General features: G+C 29.3%; 3 protein-coding genes across 3 annotated transcripts; 2 read left to right on the forward strand and 1 right to left on the reverse strand.

The window, feature by feature from the left end:
- Nucleotides 1-1397: 1397 nt before the first annotated feature.
- Nucleotides 1398-3590, reverse strand: LOC126672884 (zinc finger BED domain-containing protein RICESLEEPER 2-like). The gene is made up of 2 exons (XM_056105088.1): nt 3328-3590; nt 1398-3230 (listed from the first exon to the last, which is right to left on the reverse strand). The coding sequence occupies exons 1-2, from the start codon at nt 3391-3393 to the stop codon at nt 1398-1400; spliced, it is 1899 nt and encodes a 632-aa protein (XP_055961063.1). The 5' UTR covers nt 3394-3590.
- A 6546-nt stretch (nt 3591-10136) lies between these two features.
- Nucleotides 10137-11042, forward strand: LOC130015291 (RNA polymerase II C-terminal domain phosphatase-like 4). The gene has a single exon (XM_056105089.1). It carries the CDS (start codon nt 10137-10139, stop codon nt 11040-11042), a length of 906 nt encoding a protein of 301 aa, XP_055961064.1.
- A 7830-nt stretch (nt 11043-18872) lies between these two features.
- On the forward strand, nt 18873-19772 carry LOC126672885 (RNA polymerase II C-terminal domain phosphatase-like 4). Its single transcript, XM_050366833.2, has one exon. It carries the CDS (start codon nt 18873-18875, stop codon nt 19770-19772), a length of 900 nt encoding a protein of 299 aa, XP_050222790.2.
- The last annotated feature ends 548 nt before the right edge of the window (nt 19773-20320 follow it).

Raw genomic sequence — 20320 nt, forward strand, 5'->3', positions numbered from 1 at the left:
TTTCAATATTTTGAAACAGTTTCATAAAATTACAAACTGTTTACCTAAAAATAGCCTAACTTGCAAATTTACATATCAAATTAGTAATAATTACAATTACTAAACTTTACAAATCATATAGGCAATAGGCTATACAAAAAAACTGATTCAGGCATTCAAAAAAACTGCAGTGAATCAAAATAGCAAAAAAATAGTTCAAAAACTGCAAAATAGTGCAGTATGCATTTCAAATGCAATGAATACTGCAATCAATCTTGATTGCTTCCAAAATATGCCTCCACCAATCAGTTTGCAAAAGAACACATTTTCTGCAAGTACAAACAAAAAACCAGAACAAGTAAAGGGCAATAACAACATACAGCAATTGAACATACAAAGAAAAAACAGAAAATAAGGCTCAGACTTCAATTTTTAAGCCATATATAACTCAACTCTTTTAAAAGGCAACATTTTATGTCGCACAGTTAATGGTTAAGTATATTTACAACTTTTAATGGTGGAAGCTTCATCATAGCCTTAAAAGACATAGTACTGACTAATGATAGACTAACATAAGAAAGTTTCAGAATCATAACATAATAATGATCCAAAACAAAAAGACAAAGATAGATCTCATCAATGTTAATTGCTTAAGAGGGCTCAGATTGAAAAGTATATCAAACAAAACACTAAAGGTCATAAAAGGTGGCAATAACAAAAAATAAGTGCCTCAACAGTTACAACCTATAGTATTCAAAGTCATTGACAGTGGAAGCATCATCATAGCCCATAAACAAAATACAGAGAAATCTAACAAGGTCAGCCTAATCACATGCCAATCTATCATTTCAAGCAGCACTATTCTAACATGGAAACACATAAACTTAGCAAGAAAGTTCATCACAGAAGCAGCAAAAGCTTCCACCAAAAGAATAGATCAGAGAATAAACAGAGAATAAACAGAAGGACAAACAGAGAGTAAACAGAAGGACTTCAAGACAAACTATTGATCATTGAGAGCATTAGCTGGATCTTGAAGACCTGAGAAAAAAAATGGAACCAGTTAGTGAAAATTACAACTACAAAAACTTAAAAAACTCATGAGAAAATTAATTAAATTTTACCTTCTTCATGTTTCTCCAACTCTTCTAGTGTCTCCTCTACAGAGACTGGTTTTGATGGATCTCTTAACCAATCCTGAGTACAGACCAATGCCTCCACTATTTTTGGAGTCAAGCAACTCCTGAAGTCATCAAGGACTCTTCCTCCAGTGCTGAAGGCTGACTCTGAAGCAACTGTTGAGACTGGTACTGCAAGAATATCTCGGGCCATTCTAAAGAGGACTGGGAACCTCTCAGCATTCAGCTTCCACCATCGCAGTATATCAAATTGGGCATCATTAGCAACAACAGCCTCACTTAGGTAAATATCCAAATCAGTTTTTTGCTACCACTCACACCACCAGTCTCTAACATTTGCTGCAGATATCTTTCCTTCAGAACAGAATTAGCTTGGGAGGATTGGCCAACAAGTTCTGCTGATTGGCCATTTCCCCTAGTAGTGGCTAATTCTTTCTTGTAAACCTCCTCATAATCATTGAAGAGTTCAACCAGATCCTCCATCAAACAAGTAAACAAAAACTTGCCCTCACTACAACCATACATTTGAGTCAAAGTGTACTCCATGTATACAATTCTATCTCGAGGGTCTAAAACATTTGCAAAAAAGATCAACTTGTTCATTACTAAAGGATCCCCCCAATACTTATCAAATTTTGCTTTCATTTTAATGGCCATTGAACTTAAACTGGAATCAGGAGACAGAATCCAGTCTTGCAAAATAGTTGACAAGTCAGAAATTTCATTCAAGTGGTTATTAGAGGTCACATAAAGAGAACCAGAAATTCTCAATGTCATTTTGTAAAAACACTCTAAAAACACACATAACTGCCTGACATTATCCCAATCAACCTTGTTAGGCACATCATCACCTAAATCTTTTCTAAATGAAGCTTCCACATCATCATATTCCTCAAATACATGCTGATACATACAAGCAGTGTGCAACATGAAGTATGTTGAATTCCATCTAGTTGGGACATCTAGACATAAAGAACGCTTACATTGAAAATCAAGTGATTTTTTGCATTCTTTAAATTTGCTAAGTCTAAGGGGTGAGTTTTTAATATACCTAACTGCCCCTCTAACCCTTTCAAAAGATGTACCAGACTCTTTTAACCCATCAGACACAACAAGATTGAGAATATGAGCAATGCATCTCATGTGAGCATACTTACATCTAACAGTTGTAGTGCCCCAACTCAACATTTTTCTCATAAAAAAACCCATAGCAGTACTATTATTCTCAGCATTGTCTAAGGTAACAGTAAAAATGTTTTTTAACCCCCACTCAAGCAAACAAGTCTCCATGGTCTTAGACAGATATTCACCCTTATGCCTAGAGCATGTAACAAAGGATATAATCTTCTTATGCAACTTCCAATCATTATCAATAAAATGTGCAGTTATACACATGTAATTTAATCTTTGGTTAGATGTCCAAGAATCACTGGTAAGACTAACTCTTTGACTCTGAGTTTTAAAAAATTGTTTCAGTTTTAACTTTTCCTCAAGAAACATGGCATAACAATCCCTATTGACAGTCCACCTAGAGGGCATTTTAAACATAGGACAAGCAAGACTCATGACTCTCCTAAACCCCTGCTTTTCAACAAATTTGAAAGGTAATTCATCAACTATAATCATGTATGCAATAGCCTGCCTAACTACTTCTTGGTCAAATTTCCAAGTAGCCACAGAAAACAAATTATCAGTAGGAGCTTCCACATTAACAACAGGTTGAAAAGAGAGTAATGCCTGCCTAGTTTCTACACTATGTGGGTGCTTAGTGCATCTGATCAAGTGGCTTCTCAAAGTAGAAGTACCATTTTTTTTGGCATGACAATTATACAAACGAGCACAATAACGACACTTAGCTTGCATAATGGTACCTTTAGCATCTTTGATAGTGTCAAAATGCTCCCAAACAACTGATCTCTGATGACTCTCCTTCCTTTTTTTAGGATTTGCTTCCACAGCATTTGGTACAGGATCACCAGCAGGGTCAATATTGGCTTCCACATTGCCAGATTCAGATAGTCCAGGTGAAGCAGCAGCTTCTTGACCAACAGAGGATTGGCCATCAACCGCTGCTTCTGCTAGGACTTCTAAATCACTCAGTTCAGGATCCATCTACACAAATCAAGGTAGACATGAATCAATAATATTTATAACACAATGCAAGTAAATCATAGCTTTCACCAAAGAAAATAGCATAGAAACAAATTACCTTAGTTATAACTGTAACAGCTTCCACCAAAGCCTTTTTTCCTAATATAATCCAGCATATGTTCATGCAAAACAGAACATAAACCACAATTTAGCACACAATTCCAGAACAAATACACAACCAGCTAACAAATTGCAAGTAAATCACAGAAAATCAAAGGTACAAGTGATAGAAAAAACAAATACCTCTCAATCGATATGAACTAGCTTCCACCAAGAGAATCCAGCAATTGGTTCATGAAAAAAAGAACAAAAAACACAATAAAGAAGACAAGTAAATAACATTTCCAGAAAGCTATCAAATTGCATAAGAGAACAGACACAAAATATCAAAGGTCTATAGAAACAAAATACCTTAAAACTCACTCGAAGGTAAGAGCTTCCACCAAAGCCTTGTATTTTTATCAATAATCCACCATTGGTTCATAAAAAACAGAGAACAACAATCAATAAGCAAAACCCAGAAAAGTAAACATACAATAAAATATAAACCGCCACTATTTTACCTTAAATCAAGACTTTACCATACAAATATCCAGATCCCTCTGAGAAAAAAACAAGAAATGGAAGAGAAGTGTTAGAAAATAAACTTTAAAATATTTTTTATAATCAAAACTAAAAAACTGGAAAAAAACCTTGATTATACCTTAAACTACTGTCGATTAAACCTCTGAGCACCAAAATCCTCATATGCAACCATGGCTTCCACAGATTCAAATATTTTCACAACCAAAGCACTGCAAACCAGAGGTTCACAGAGAGTCGACACAAACCAGAACCAGAACCTTCGAGAGGAAGATGAGAACTTCGAGAATCAAAAGAGCAGATGAGAGGTTGAATCGACAGAGAATCGAGAGGAAGATGACAGGTTTAATCGACAGAGAATCGAGAGGAACATGATGATTAATAGATGATGAGAGGTTTAATCGATAGAGAGGAAAAGAATTACAGGTTTAATCGCCATTGAGAGGAAAAGGAAGGAGAGATTATCAGAGTTTCAGAGAGATTAGGGTTAGAAAATTAGGTTTTTTGAGAGGGAATTAATTATCAGAGAGAAGAGAGAGGCGGCTGAGGAGAGAAATGAGGGTTAGGGTTAGAAAATTAGGCTTTTATATCAGGGGGTAGATGTTAGGGTTACAAATGCTGGGGGGTTTTTGGAGACTTTTACCCATACTCAAAACGACGTCGTTTTGAGTATCGGTTTTCGGTTCGGTTCGGTTAACCGAGACCTGAAACCAAATCACCTCCACAAACCGTTATTTTTCAAACCCTTGCACCAAATCACTCCAATTTAACCACTTTAACCACTCCACAATTTTTTTCGGTCCAATTCGGTTCGGTTTTTCGATTTGGTTCGGTTTTTGCTCACCCCTAAATTGGATGGTTGCCTCCCCTTATAGTACAACTATTTTCGTCATGTTACCTAATTATTTAGACAATATGATTCATCTATTTAATTTATGTAAACAAAATTTTAATGATAAATATTCAAAAAAAGTTTAATAATAAAAAAATCATTTGCATTTAGAAACAATCAGTATTTAGTCAGAACATAATACTACAGTACGCAGTGACTCAGATTTTTTGTTTGGATGTGCAACTGGAGTTTTTTTTATATGAATATGTGCAACTGGAGTTGAGAAAACATTTTTAAAACTATTCCATATAAGAATACAAATGCTGTTTTTTTTTATTGTTGGATAGCTAAAAATTTAGCATTTTTGAAAAAAATAGAACTAACTGTTTTAGTTTAATCCTTTCCAGCATATGTATTAAATAGCTCATTGATTAAATGTTGGTTTAATTCGAATACTTAGCATTCCATTTCACTGAAATCTTATAGCACTTGCATAGAGTAGTAACAAATTAGAAAAATTCTTATTTAAATTTTATTTATCATATCATTTCCCATATAGAATAAATAAAATAAAATTTATCATTCAATAATTGAAAAAATAATTATTATATTAAATTATTAAATAATGTTATAATTTCATTAGTTATATATACGTGAATATCTCAATAAAATGAGGTAGTGTTGAACTCAATATTTTGTTAATAAAATTGCAACTTGAGGCAGAAAAATATTGTTGAACCCAAATAATATGATGTGCAACCATTTGCAAACTAATATATCACATTTTCATTTTTGCAATACCCTTTCAGTTCAGCTTAGAGTTTTATCTAATATTTGTTAACTATAATGGCTTTAGCCTTTAGTTGCTACTTGAAATATATATCAAAGGTGTTTGGAAATGCCAAGAAAAAAAAAGTTTTTTCAATAAAGTTTATTTTATTTTATTTTTAAATGATAATGTAGTTTCTTATGAGATGTCTATGTGATTGTAATTTAAGTATAGTATTAAAATAATAAAACTAAGGATTGTTAGCTATACATTTCATTATACAATATATAATAATCTAACAGTAGAATAAAAATACGAATAAGTAACATGTTTTGTAAAGAAAGTATAAATTGTTTTAAGAATATGCTCTGCATATCCTGCCGATCCAACCCCTTCATGGAATCCATGTCAACTGAAGTTTATGCCTTGACTTTTGCGTTTTTTTTTTTTTATAATTGGAGGGGGAGGAGGGGTTTGAACCCACGACCTTGACATTTGCTGTCCAGCGCTTATATCATTTGAGTTACAGCTCGTTTGGTAGACTTTCGCGTTTTTCTCAGTAATTTATAAAAAAAATGTTCGGATCGGTCAGTTCAACCGGTTGAACTTATTGAAATCCATCAGTTATCTAGATCAACTAATTTTAAGCATTAAAAATTTAATCCAATTGAATTGGATCAACGGAGTCAGGTTATTTTTAAAACTGCCAGTATTAATTATACACAACAAATTATTTTGGGCTTTTTATATAGAAATAATAAATGGGCTCTTAATTACTTTTATACGGTCCAAATAAAATATTTACATTTTATACGATTATTAATTAGAAATCTAACCTAATTATTTGAATTTTTCACTTTTTTACCATTTTCTCTTTCTTTTCAAGAATTTGGTAATTTTTTCTCCATTTTCACCATTTCAACATCTCTTATTCATGATCTTCTTCCTTCGCCTTCATTACTGCACTATTTTTTTTTCTTCTCCATTGCTGCATCTTTTCGTTCTCTCATCGTTTTATACCAACAATTTTTGTGTATTTTTCTTAATTTTTTTTGTTCTCTGCTTATAGTCGGAACATGCATTTGTTTTTAATCAATTAAATAATACTACTTGATACAAAATTAATCGAATATTAGTTAGGATCATAAACGAGTAAAATATGCCTAATTTGTATAAACACAATTTTCTATTATATATATTACTTAAAAAATTGATTTAAATGTATCATGTTAACAGACTGCCTCAATAATAGATTTAACTAAACGTGTTTATACGTTACGTGTCGTGAAACATGTGTTATAAATGGATCATGTTTGGATTTTATGTATCAAATATGATTATTAATCGTATCGTGTTCATGTTTATTGCAATGGTATTTCATATATTAACTTACATAATCCATATATGATCACAATATAAATTGACAAGTGTAGTTACGTACGTGAAAATAAGTAATCAATAATGTTTTATAAAAATATTATGTATTAATTGATTATAATAACAATGCTATCTCAACTTAAATAAAAAAATAACTAAACTCTTTAAAGATAAAATCAAGCCATTTTAAAAAAAAATATATTAGTAATTAGTTATTTTATTTAATCAAAATCTCAGTATTGAAACTATCAATTATTTAATATATATCTATACTATATATAAAAGCACGGATTGTAGAGTTTTAAAATATATTATTCTATTTAAGACTAATTTTCAAGTATAAAGAGAGCATTGTTATTATTATTTTTAAGGAATTTTTTTGAACATATGCAACTAAACTTTTATCATTATTTATGATATATATAATATTCATAAAGGTTTTTTAAAAATACTATTTATCTATAGTATAAAAATTTAAATAGTCAATAATTTATATTTTATTTTTAAAATAATTAATGCTCAAAATTTAATATATAACTTTAATATATAAATTTAATAATTTTCAGTAGTTACAGTTATCAAACATATTTATTAATACAACACTTTCTTTAATCAGCATTTAAATTTTTAGTTTTATTAAAAGCCATTTAAATAAATAATTTTTTATTGAATTAAACACATTGGAATCTCACAATAATATAACTTACACACGATTTGGTCATAAGTCGATCGTTTCGATATTAGACAATTTTCAGTAAAATTTGTTTCCTTAAGAAAATAGTTAATTTTATTTACTTATCAGTGTGTTGAACTGAAAAGACAATAATTTTCATTAAAATAAACAATTTATGAACTTTTTTTTTGATAACAAGGACTCATTCTACTGAGCTGAAATTCAATATCATTGTCAAATTCAGGGGCGTGGACCGCCCGCAAGCCCACATATTTGGTAATCCCGGGATATAATAGCCTGCAATCCAACTTCAACCACTCCATATTAAGAAAGGGCGTAGCCAGAGTTTGAACTCGCGACCTTTGGCGCCCAGATGACTGAGACTTATACCACTAGATCAAAGCCGTGCGGACACAATTTATAAACTTGACTTAATAAAAAGTTAAAAATTAAAGGTTTAGTAATTGCTTTCTGAATTAAGTTTTTTTAAAATTTATTAAAAATTAAGTCAAACTAAAAGTAAAACATATAGTAACTGCCAAAATATCAGAATTATTAATGCTTAATTTGTACTTCTGAGCTTTTATAATTGTCTACTTTTTAAGTTTTTTTTTTAAATATTTGTCAGTTACAAATTTTATTGATAAATTATAAAAATATTTACATTGTTTCTATTTAATTTAATTAGTGGAGTAGAGAGAGCATTATTAATATGTGGATTTTTAATAAATCAATGCATTAATTATTTTGTCATTTATATAAAATGGCTTAAATGCACCAAAAATTAACAACTTTCACGTGTTTTTGGTATTTAACATAATCTTTTAATTTTGGCATATTAAACATATACTTTTCAATTTTTGGCAATTAAGATCAAGTGTGTTTTCTTTTGAAAAATAATGTTGTTTTCTATCCAAAATGGTGTCGTTTTAATATAAAACGGTGCCGTTTTACATTCAAAACGGTATTAGTGTCTTTAATTGCAAAATTTTGAAAGTTCATGTACTTTTTTGCCAAAATTAAAAGATTATGTTAAATACTAAAAAACACGAAATTTGGTAATTTTTGGTGCATTTAAGCCTATAAAATTTTAATAACTTTCTTAATATGCGTGTTATGTAAAAAAAATAGACAATTAAAAGAAAACAGAGGAAGTAATAAATAAAACAAACAAAAATTAAGTTAGAATTTTAAATAATTTATATAGAGTTTATATTTATTAATTGATATTAAATAAAATAAAATTGTAATAAGACTATTGATCAATTAATAAATATCATGTGTTAACGGAATACTAATAAAACATTATTTAATTGAAGATTAATTGAAATAAATAATGAAAATTATATATTTAATTGACTAATAAGCTCGTTTATTTAATTGAATTATAACCAATAAACGTTTGAATATTTAGTGATACTACTATAAATTTAAGGTGTAAGTTTAGCTTTTTGCTTTGTTCTAGGCTGATTTTGAAATATTCATAAAGGATCTATCTTGTAGGTCCAATTTGCGGATATTAGATTTCTGTATTACTGAGTTACTCTAAAATTATATAAAGAGTAATAAAATTTAAATCGTTGAAAAATACTCACTAATTTATGAAACTATTTCTCAGAGAAGTCACCATCTTAAAAGAAAGTCAATAATTTTATTGCAAATTACAAAATGGTTACTAAATTATACCCATTTATTAAAGAAGAATATCAAAATTATACATGATTTTTTAATTATGGCATTGCACACAGGATAAAACGCAAAAAGTTTAGTGCGTTTTGTCTCGAGTGACACCCCATGAAATATTAAATCGATAAGTTTATGACTGTTTTTAACGATATAAATCTTAATACCCTTTTTGTAATGTTCGAATAACTAAGTGATTCAATGAGTTTAATATCCTTCAATTTGCCGGATGGGAGTATAAAAAGTTGGATGTTTTTTTTGGATAGTTGTTTTCAGTTTAAATTATTGCTCTTTTATTAAAAAGTGGATGTTTTTTTGGGTAGTTTTTCCATGTTATTCTAAAGATTTATTAATTATTTTTGGCTGGTGATTTCGAGTCTAAGTATAAAATCGGATGATTGATTCTAGGAGTATCTAAACTTTTGAATTATTTTAATTTAATGAATAATTTTTTTTACCAATGAGTTATAACTAAAATATTATAAGCGTTAACAACAAACTGTCAAGTCGTGTATTGAAGCGCTTCCCCTCTTCAATTATAAAAAAAAGAATGACTAAATTTTAATTTGTTTCTTTTTTATGAATAAATTTTTGATGATAAAGAGTTTAGATACCAAACTTTAATTTTGTTTTTTTCATTTTAGTAACTAAAAATTATTTTTGGTGAAATAAAATTTATGATAATTAAAAAAACAACTTTAAATTTGTAACTAAAATGAAATAAAATAAAATTAAAGTTTGGGTATAGCAGAATCAAGAAATAAAATCTTTTTTAAAGTTTCAAAAAAATAAAATCCTTTTCCTAAGTCGAAATAGATTTTCCCATAACTTTAGGAAAACCTAATTCCTTCCTTCCTTAATTCCTCATTCAAACATAGATATAGGTTTTGCCTATATAACATCTGTAGCGGTACTACTAGCATAGACATTAGATAAATGGAGAGATTAACGATGGAAACAAATTCCTCAGATAAGCCTTTTTTTGCTACATGTTCACATCCAGCGGTCTTGAGATCAATCTGCATCAACTGCCGACAAAAAATTTCCGATCATCACGGCCTGCGATTTGATTACATAAATCGTGGTTTAAGGTTAACCAAAACTGAAGTTAATCGGATGCGTAATTTCGAGACAAATATTCTTTTGAAGAAGAAGAAGCTAATCTTGGTTCTTGATTTAGATGAGACATTGATTCATACTACTCTAGAATCAGTTTCCAAAGAAATAGAATCTCTGCAAGATGTTTTTAAGGTAAAATTGACAGGTTTTTCTTGCACTGTCAAGTTAAGGCCGTTTGTTCTTGAATTCCTCGAACAAGCTAGTACCATGTTCGAGTTGTACGTCTACACTAACTCTTATCAAGCTTACGCCAAGGAGATTGTGAAGCTGCTCGACCCTGATAATAAATACTTCAATTCAAGATTAATTTCGCGAGATGACAGTACCTTATGTGGTCGAAAGGATCTTGACATAGTGATGGGGCAAGAAAGGACGGTTGTTATTCTTGACGACAGAACCGACGTGTGGCCAAATCACAATGGTAATGTGATTCAAGTTCAGAAATACGAGTACTTCTCTCCGACAGTCGCCAAGTCGAAGAGTAAATCTTTTGGAGAGAGAAAAACGGATGAAGATATCAAAATAATGAAAACATATTGGAAAATTTTGAAAAAGGTACACAGTCAATTTTTTGATGATAAACATGATCATGATCTTGGTAGCAGAGATGTAAGGGGTATTTTGAGGGAAGTTCAAGGTGAAACTGTAGTAGGAAATAAGTCGACCGCCAAGAATAAAGTTGCCCATGTTTGGATGATGGCTAAAAAAATGGGTGCATGTATTTCTCTTCAACTCTAAACGAACTATAAATATATTTAGCAAATATTAAAAATAATGATTGATTAAATGGAATAACTGTTGATGGAATGGATCCTTGCAGATTTCAACAAACGGATAAAGAATAATTTCCAATAATGTAGCAGCCATCATTTTTCTTTAATTTTGAACCTTTAATTAATGTTATGGTAATATATAATGAGTTAGTATACTCTTAACTCTTTTGCGGGTTATTAGCCAAAATGGTACCCAACCTTTGCACCTTGTATCAAAATGGTACCCAACCTTTAATTTGTATCAAAATGGTACCCAACCTTCTAACGTTTGTATCAAAATAGTTTTTTAAACAATTTGCGGTCACTTTTGATGACATGGCAACCGGAAAACTAAATTTTTATATTTTTGCCACATCCCATGACAAATAAGATTTTATATAATTTAAAAAATTAAAACGAACTCTTATTTTACATCAATAAAAAAATTATTTTTCCGGTTGCCACGTCATCAAAAGTGGCTGGAAAATGCTAAAAAAAACCATTTTGAAACAAATGTTAGAAGGTTGGGTACCATTTTGATACAAATTAAAGGTTGGGTACCATTTTGATACAAGGTACGAAGGTTGGGTACCATTTTGGCTAATGACCCCTCTTTTGCACATGAGATGTTCGATAAAATGACATTTAGAAGAAATTTATAAACGACTCTTCTGATTTCAACCTTTTTGGCAGTAATTTATGGTAGCTATGAGACAGAGATGACAATTATGATTAGTAATGTATTTGGTTCCGCAAAATTCTCATATTATGATGATTCTTTGTTGGCCGATAGTTTTTGCAATTCACGATTAAATGTTTAATTCATTAAGGCACCGTTTGGATTGATGGATTTTAAACGATGGATTTTAAACAATCAATGGATTTGGACAAAATCCATCGTTTGCCTCAAAAAAATTTAATAGAATCCATGGATTTATAGATTCCCTCATTTTCTACAATCCATCATTTTTTAGGGTTTTGATTTCCCACCTACTAGGTGGGAAAGTCCAAATCCACCATTTTTTATGAATGATGGATTGTTATACTATTTATTTTTTTCATAAATAATGTTAAAAACCATTGATTTTATTTTCAATCCAAACGATGGAATTTTAAAATCTATGGATTTAAATTCCATTGATTTAAAATCCATCGATTTTGTTAAAATCCATGGATTTTAAAAACCCTCAATCCAAACGGTAAGGGTTTTTTTACACAAATCCCCTAAAAATGCTATGGTGTTTCACTTTTCTCTCACCATTTTGATTTTGGCAAAAATCTCTCAAAAAAAATAAAAAGTTTACAAAAATCCCTCATAACCCAAAATAAAAGAAAATGAGACAATATTGTCCTTGGTATTTGTCAACATTTCATTGGCCTATGTTTGAGTTAATCAAATGATGACACGTGGCAAATCTAGATTCGGTTAGACAATCTAACCAACCGCCACCTACCACCGGCCAAATTCTGGTCCGACCGGCCGGACCACCGTGGTCAACGCTGGTCAACGGTCGGACCACCGCGGTCAACGGCCGAACCACCGCGGTCAACAGCGGTCAACCCGCGGTCAACAGAAGTCAACCCGCGGTCAACGGCAGTCAACTATAGTGGTGAGATTTTAAAAGAATTAAATAAAATACAAATTTGCTATTAGTAGGAATAGAACCCTTGACTTCTCACACTTTGTCCATGTGTCTAACCATCAAGGCAAGACATGTTTGTTGTCTTTAATTACTCTTTATTATATATACATATACTCTTTAATAATGTATAAGAAAGCATTTAAACTAAATATAAACATATTAAAATGGTTGATTATAAATAATATATTATTATAAAATACTAATAAAATATTACGCTTGTTAAAATTTAAATTAATTTATTCTAATTAAATTAATACTAGTGTAAATTAAATATTAACTTAAAGTAAATTAAGTTAAAATAAATTTATAAATTAATATATTAGAAACACAATTAATTTAATGTCAACTCGATATAAACTCAAAATAAATTATATAAGTTAATTTAGTTGATATAAAGTTAGTTTTTAAAATTATTATAAATTACTAAAAAAATTGCTTTAAATTGACATGTAACCTCCATCAAGTTTACATTGAGTTGACATTAGGTTTATATCGAGTTGACATTAGGTTTACGTTGAGTTGATATTAAGTTACATTTCAAAATTAAAATAATTTACTATTTCGGATTGACATTAAAATTATATTGAGTTGACATTAGGTTTGCATGCATTGACATGAGATTTACACTAAGTTGACATTAGGATTACATTGAATTGGCATTAGGTTTACATTGAGTTGACATTGAGCTGTCATTAAATTGATATTAAGTCGACGTTGAGTTGATATTAAGTTAATTTTTAAAATTATAATAATTTACTAAAACATTTACTTTGAATTGACATGTAGTTTACATCAATTTTACATTGAGTTTATATTAGATTTACATTCACTTGACATTGAGTCGACGTAGAGTTGATATTAAATTTAATTTATATTATGTTTACATTGAGTTGATATTAGGTTTATATTGAGTCGATATTAGCTTTACATTGAGTTGACATTGAGTCGACATTAGTTTGACATTGAGTCGACGTTCAGTTATTAAGTTTGCATTTAGTTGATATTAATTTACATTTGAAAATTAAAATAATTTACTAAAAGATTACTTTGGATTGAAATTAGGTTTACATTGAGTTGACATAGAGTCGCCATTAGGCTTACATTGAGTTGACGTTGAGTTATTAAGTTTACATTGAGTTGATATTAATTTACATTTGAAAATTAAAATAATTTACTAAAACATTACTGCAGATTGACATTAGGTTTACATTGAGTTGATATTGAGTTGACATTGAGTCGATATTAGGTTTACATTGAGTTGACATTGAGTCGACGTTGAGTTATTAAGTTTACATTGAGTTGATATTAATTTACATTTTTAAATTAAAATAATTTACTAAAAAATTACTTCGGATTTACATTAGGTTTACATTGAGTTGATATTAGGATTACATTGAGTTGATATTGAGTCGACATTGAGTTGATATTAAATTTACATTGAGCTAATATTAAGTTAATTTTTAAAATTATACTTACTAAAATACATTAAATTTACATTGAGTTGACATTAGGTTTACATTGAGTTGATATTGGGTAGTCATTGAGTTGACATTAAGTCCATATTGAGTTGACATTAAATTTACACAAATTACTGTAATAAAAACTTAAATAATTTACTTTCAATCTACAATAGTTTATTTTTGAAAGTATAAATTATAGAAAAATAATTTTATATAATAATATAAAATAATTTCATTTTAAATTTATAATTATTTATCAAAACATTTACTTTGAATTAACATTCAGTGAACATTAAATTTATATTGAATTTATATTGAGTTCACATTAAATTTACTTTGAGTTTATATTGAGTTGACATTGAGTTAATATTAAGTTTATATTCAGTTCACTTATATTAAAATTACTTTCGGTTTATTTTATTTTAATAAAACCTTAAATAATTTACTTTCAAATTACTATTAGTTTATTTGTTATATTATAAATTACTTTTAATAGTATACATAATGAATTTGACATTAAGTTATCATTGAATTGACATTAAGTCGTCATTAAGTTTATATTGAGTTCTTATTGAGTTTTCGCACACCACGGGGGTCCCACTACCACATATCCGACCACGACCATTAAACCATTATATTTTTCAATTTTAAAAAGTGAAATATTTTTACTAGTTTTATTTATATATTAATAAATTGTATTAAATATAAATATATGTATATTTTATTTTTTTATTGTATAAATATTTAATAAATAAATAAATTTAATTAGACTAATTTAATATTAAATTTATAATAAATTTAATTTAAGTTGATATTTAGTTGATATTTAATTTACATTATAAATTAATTTCATTCTAATAAGTTAATTTAAATTTATAATCAGTTATACATATATATTATAGAGTAAATGTTGACAACAATTAGCCTTTGCCTTAATGGCAAAGCACAACCTCTCTCTTATAAGAGGTCAAGGGTTCAAATCCCCTCAATCACAAAATGATGTTTTATTTAATTTTTAATTATCTAACTAAAATTGGTCCAACCATTAAAAATGGTTAGACCACAAACCAGTAATGGTGGTGGTCTGGGCGTTGATCGCGGTGGTCCGGCCGTTGACCGGCGTTGACCGCGGTGGTCCGGTCGTTGACCGGCGTTGACCACGGTGGTCCGGCCGTTGACCGGCCAATAATGGTCTGACCGGTGGTGGTTCGGTTAAAATTGGCCCGGTTTATATAAAATGAGGAGAAATTATTAGGTGTAATGGAAACACAATAGGTAAAATACACCATAGGGATAAAATAGTAATCACAACTATTAAAAGGTAGAGATGAAAAGAATCTTTCAAAATTGAGAGATTTTTGCAAAAAAAAAAAAAGTTAGGTGATTTATACAAACTTTTGAGTTTTTGGGTGATTTGGTGTAATTTTTTCTTCATTAAACTTAAGTTATAGGTGTGTTTATTGGGCTCTATTTGATTTTGTTAAACTAATATAAAGAGATGAATAACTTAATCTAAACTATATATAAAAGCACGGATAGGGGGGGACAGGCAAAATTACTAATTAACCCTTTTTAATTTATTGGCAATTGATTATTTAATTATAGTTTTTTTGGTCATTAACTAATTAATTATATATTCAATTATTAGTTTTAAAATATAGTTAGAATTTGATTTGAATAAAGACTAATGAATTTGCCTTGAATAAGGAAAGGAATTAGAAAAGCAATAAATAGAATTCTAATCATGATAAAATTAGTATTATATGTATTAAACAGAGATACATGGTAGATTATATAGAAAATTTACAATTGTTAAGATTTTCGATTTGGTATGATATCATCGCAAATTGTTTAACTATTATGGACTATAAATATAGTTTTGCATACATCTCTCTTAAATAAAGCACCATACATTTAATGGGAACAAGAGAATGCATATTAATTTTAAAACATCAATTAGAAGAGTCCATCTACAAGATGGAGAGTCATATGATGACATGATCCTAAATATGAAGTTATTAATTCTATCTATTCTGTAACAAAAGAATACAATTTTACCGAAATTTAAAGTGCCAATTGAAGAATAGATGATAACTATTGAGGTTGGAAGTCTTTATGTCTATTATTTAAAACAATTACTATTATTTAATTTATTATTTTTAAAAAAATATATGTAATATATTAGTAAAGTATAAGTATTTAATGTAACTAACATATAAGTTACTTTAAAAGTTTTGAGTTTGAACTAATTAATAAATTAAAATTTTAGTGTTTTTAGATGATTGTAGTTTGAGTATATAAAAAAGTATATTATAATTTTATTTGAATATTAAAGTTAAAGTACAACTAATTCATTACAATAATTTAGAAAAAAGAATAATAACTCTATTAACAAACTACTACTACTATTTAATATTTTTAAAATATAATTGTCAAGTAAAAATAACATTATAGACTGCTACTTTAATTGTTTAATAATTGAATTTTTTATTATTATTTTAATATAACATTTTTTTTAGAATTATTTTGTCTAATTAAAGTTTATTTTATTTAATGTTATTTTTAATTTAAATGCTAATTTAAAATCATTTTATTACTATTATATCACATTACGAGATACATGCTAAACAAGTAAAATAATACTATCTTACTATTAAAATAAACTATTATATTGATTATAATATAATAAATTTAATCAAACTCATAATATATTTTATAATCCAACAAAAAATCTAATTAATTTAATTTCGATTATGATTTTAAAAATATATAAGTATAATTATAACAAATTTAATAAATATAATAATAAATTAACTACTACTTTATATGCAATCAATATAATTAAATGTTTTAAATAGCTTTTAAAATTGATTATATAAATTAACGAGTTATATTACGAGTCACATTACGAGCCACGTGCGTAGCACGTAATGCGAAACTAGTATATGTAAATGGTGAGAATTATGAATATGGACTATCGATACAATCATTATCAATTAGTATTTTAGATACAAAATGTAGTACAGTTCAAAGAAAAAAAGATAATCAGAAGCTAAAGACTCTCTCTCTAAAAATTTGTTCTCTCCATTCTCTCTAGAAAAAACTTCTCTTTTCTTCATTGTTCTAAAGGGTGGGAGAAGATGATTTCTCCGGTTAACCGAAAAATCATCTTCTCTCCGCCCACTTTAATAACTATTGTAGATCTACTATTATATTCAATAAATTCTTGTTAAAATTTTAGTTTTGATTTGGATCTTTGTCTTGTTGCTATTGATTAAATAATGTGGTCTTTTATGTTCCTCCTTTTGTTTATATTTCTTAAATCTTCAAGAACATAGTGTTTGTTGGAGCTTTAGATCAAAAAATTTGTAGATCTAAGAAATAGTGAGGATGTGGAGCTATCTTTTTAGGATCTAAATGAAGATGGAGATCGGAATAGTAGGCTTCAACGGATTCAAGTGTTTCGTCGAGCAAATCGAAAAAGAAACTATCTAAACACCCGCTCAACATAATCGTTGTGTTTAAGTTTCGGGATCATAAGTCTAGATTGTTCTCTATTTTTCGATTTTTTATAGCTTGTATTTGAATTGTTGCTTATTATTTAATATCTCATATTTTGAAAAGATCATATAGATAACTTTTGTTATATGACTTTCACTTGATGTAATTTTTAATCTTCATAATTGATTCTAGCTTGGAAAAAAAAAATACAAAACACAGTAAGGATTATAATCACTCGAAAGTATAAATGTAGTTAAATTGACCATTTAAAAAGGGTTTTATTATTCGCTGCCCAAAATTACTACCCACCGCCCAATTTTTTACCAAGATACCCCTAAGCCATTTTCAGTTTAAAAAAAAACTCAATTCTCTCAACTCAACTAAAAACCCAACGAATATCCGAGCGGATTTATAATAAAAATATTAAAATCGACTAAAAATAGAGAACGAAAACTTTTAATAATTAATCGGTTTTTTATTTTTTAATTTTTAATTTTTTTAAATTTTTCAATGGGCCATCGTCCTAAAATAGCGATGGTCCAATGGACCATCGCCATCTTAGAGCGATGGTCCATTGGGGCTATTGCCATCTCATGGCAATGGTGGCCGTTGCCATGAGATGGCAATGGCCTTTTGGGCTATCGCCATTTTTTGGCGATAGCCCAAAGGGCAATTGTCCCTCAGGGACAATTGTCCTTATGGACCATCGCCATTTTAGGGCGATGGCCCATTAAAAAAATACAAAAAAATTGAAAAATTAAAAACCGATTAGTTTTTAAATTTTTTTATTCTCCATCTTTAGTCGATTTTAACATTTTTATTATAAATCTGATCGGATATTTGTTGGGTTTTTAATTGAGTTGAGAGAATTGAGTTTTTTTTTAACTGAAAATAGCTTAGAGGTATCTTGGTAAAAAGTTGGGCGGTGGATAGTAATTTTGGGTGGCGAATAGTAGTCCACTTTAAAAAGGGCTTAATTACTTAAAAAAAACCCACCTTTAATCTTTATTTTGTTTACACCCTGAGCTAGAAAATCTGTCACATATACCCTTGACGTTGTCATTATGTTTCGCCTCTACCTTCGATGTATTAAATTTCCTTGTGAATTAGGGACAACCTTTATTCCTTATTCAAACCTAAATTAGGTGTTGTCTATATGACATCTGTATCAGTACTACTAGCATATACGTTAGACAAATGATGAGATTAATGATGGAAACAAATTCCTCAAATAAGCCTTTTTTTGCTAGATGTTCACATCCAGCGGTCTTGAGATCAATCTGCGACAACTGCCCTCAAGAAACTTTCGATCATCTGCGATTTGATTACGTAAAACGTGGTTTAAGGTTAACCAAAACTGAAGTTGATCGGATGCGTAATTTCCAGACAAATATTCTTTTGAAGAAGAAGAAGTTAATCTTGGTTCTTGATTTAGATGAGACATTGCTTCATACCGCTCGAGATTCAGTAACCGAAGACATAGAATCTTTGCAAGATGTTTTTAAGGTAAAATTGACAGATTTTTCTTGCACTGTCAAGTTAAGACCGTATGTTCTTGAATTCCTCGAACAAGCTAGTACCATGTTCGAGTTGTACGTCTACACTAACTCTTATCAAGCTTACGCCAAGGAGATTGTGAAGCTGCTCGACCCTGATAATAAATACTTCAATTCAAGATTAATTTCGCGAGATGACAGTACCTTATGTGGTCGAAAGGATCTTGACATAGTGATGGGGCAAGAAAGGACGGTTGTTATTCTTGACGACAGAACCGACGTGTGGCCAAACCACAATGGTAATGTGATTCAAGTTCAGAAATACGAGTACTTCTCTCCGACAGTCGGCAAGTCGAAGAGTAAATCTTTTGCAGAGAGAAAAACGGATGAAGATATAAAAATAATGAAAAAATATTGGAAAATTTTGAAAAGGATACACCATCAATTTTTTGATGATGAACATGATCATGATCTTGGTAGCAGAGATGTTAGGGATATACTGAGGGAAGTTAAAGGTGAAACTGTGTTAAGAAATAATTCGATCGCCAAGAATAAAGTTGCCCGTGTTTGGATGATGGCTAAAAAAATGGGTGCATGTATTTCTCTTCGACTCTAAACGAATTATAAATATATTTAGCAGATATTACAAAATTATGATTAATTAGACTGATTTTAATTTTTAAAATTATAATGTATTTGACAAAAGAAGATATTGAGAATAGCTAATTATTTTTTAACCAATTTTTTAATTGTGCAGATAGCTATAATTATTTTTATATTTATTGACTGAATTGTGTTTGTATTGGTATTTGTTAAATTTGATATATAAAAGACATTGTGACGGTAATCAGAGAAGATATTAATTTTTGGTGTATGTGGTTCACTGTGATAGTAAAAAATATTTATGAGTTAGTCGTAAGTCCGTAAACTTACGATGAATTTAATTAAAGTAGTGGTTTTTAAACACAATTTATAGAAAAAATGTTGTACACAAATCAGAATTTGCAAACTAATAAAATAAAATTAAAAAAATCTATTACAAAATAGGCAAAAGGCTCACTTTAGCCCCTAAGGTCAGAGCGAAAGAATTAATAAGACCCTGAGGTCGAAGTTGGCTCAATTATTCCCCTGACGTTGTCGAAACTGGCTCAGATCGTACCACCG

Source organism: Mercurialis annua, linkage group LG3, assembly GCF_937616625.2.
Source record: "Mercurialis annua linkage group LG3, ddMerAnnu1.2, whole genome shotgun sequence".
Classification (NCBI taxonomy): domain Eukaryota; kingdom Viridiplantae; phylum Streptophyta; class Magnoliopsida; order Malpighiales; family Euphorbiaceae; genus Mercurialis; species Mercurialis annua.

Coding starts and splice junctions, on each gene's coding strand:
- LOC130015291 (XM_056105089.1), top strand. CDS start 10,137: ATGGAAACAAATTCCTCAGATAAGCCTTTTTTTGCTACATGTTCACAT.
- LOC126672885 (XM_050366833.2), top strand. CDS start 18,873: ATGGAAACAAATTCCTCAAATAAGCCTTTTTTTGCTAGATGTTCACAT.
- LOC126672884 (XM_056105088.1), bottom strand. CDS start 3,393: ATGAACATATGCTGGATTATATTAGGAAAAAAGGCTTTGGTGGAAGCT. Junction 3,231..3,327: donor CTGTTACAGTTATAACTAAG/GTAATTTGTTTC, acceptor TGATTTGTGTAG/ATGGATCCTGAACTGAGTGA.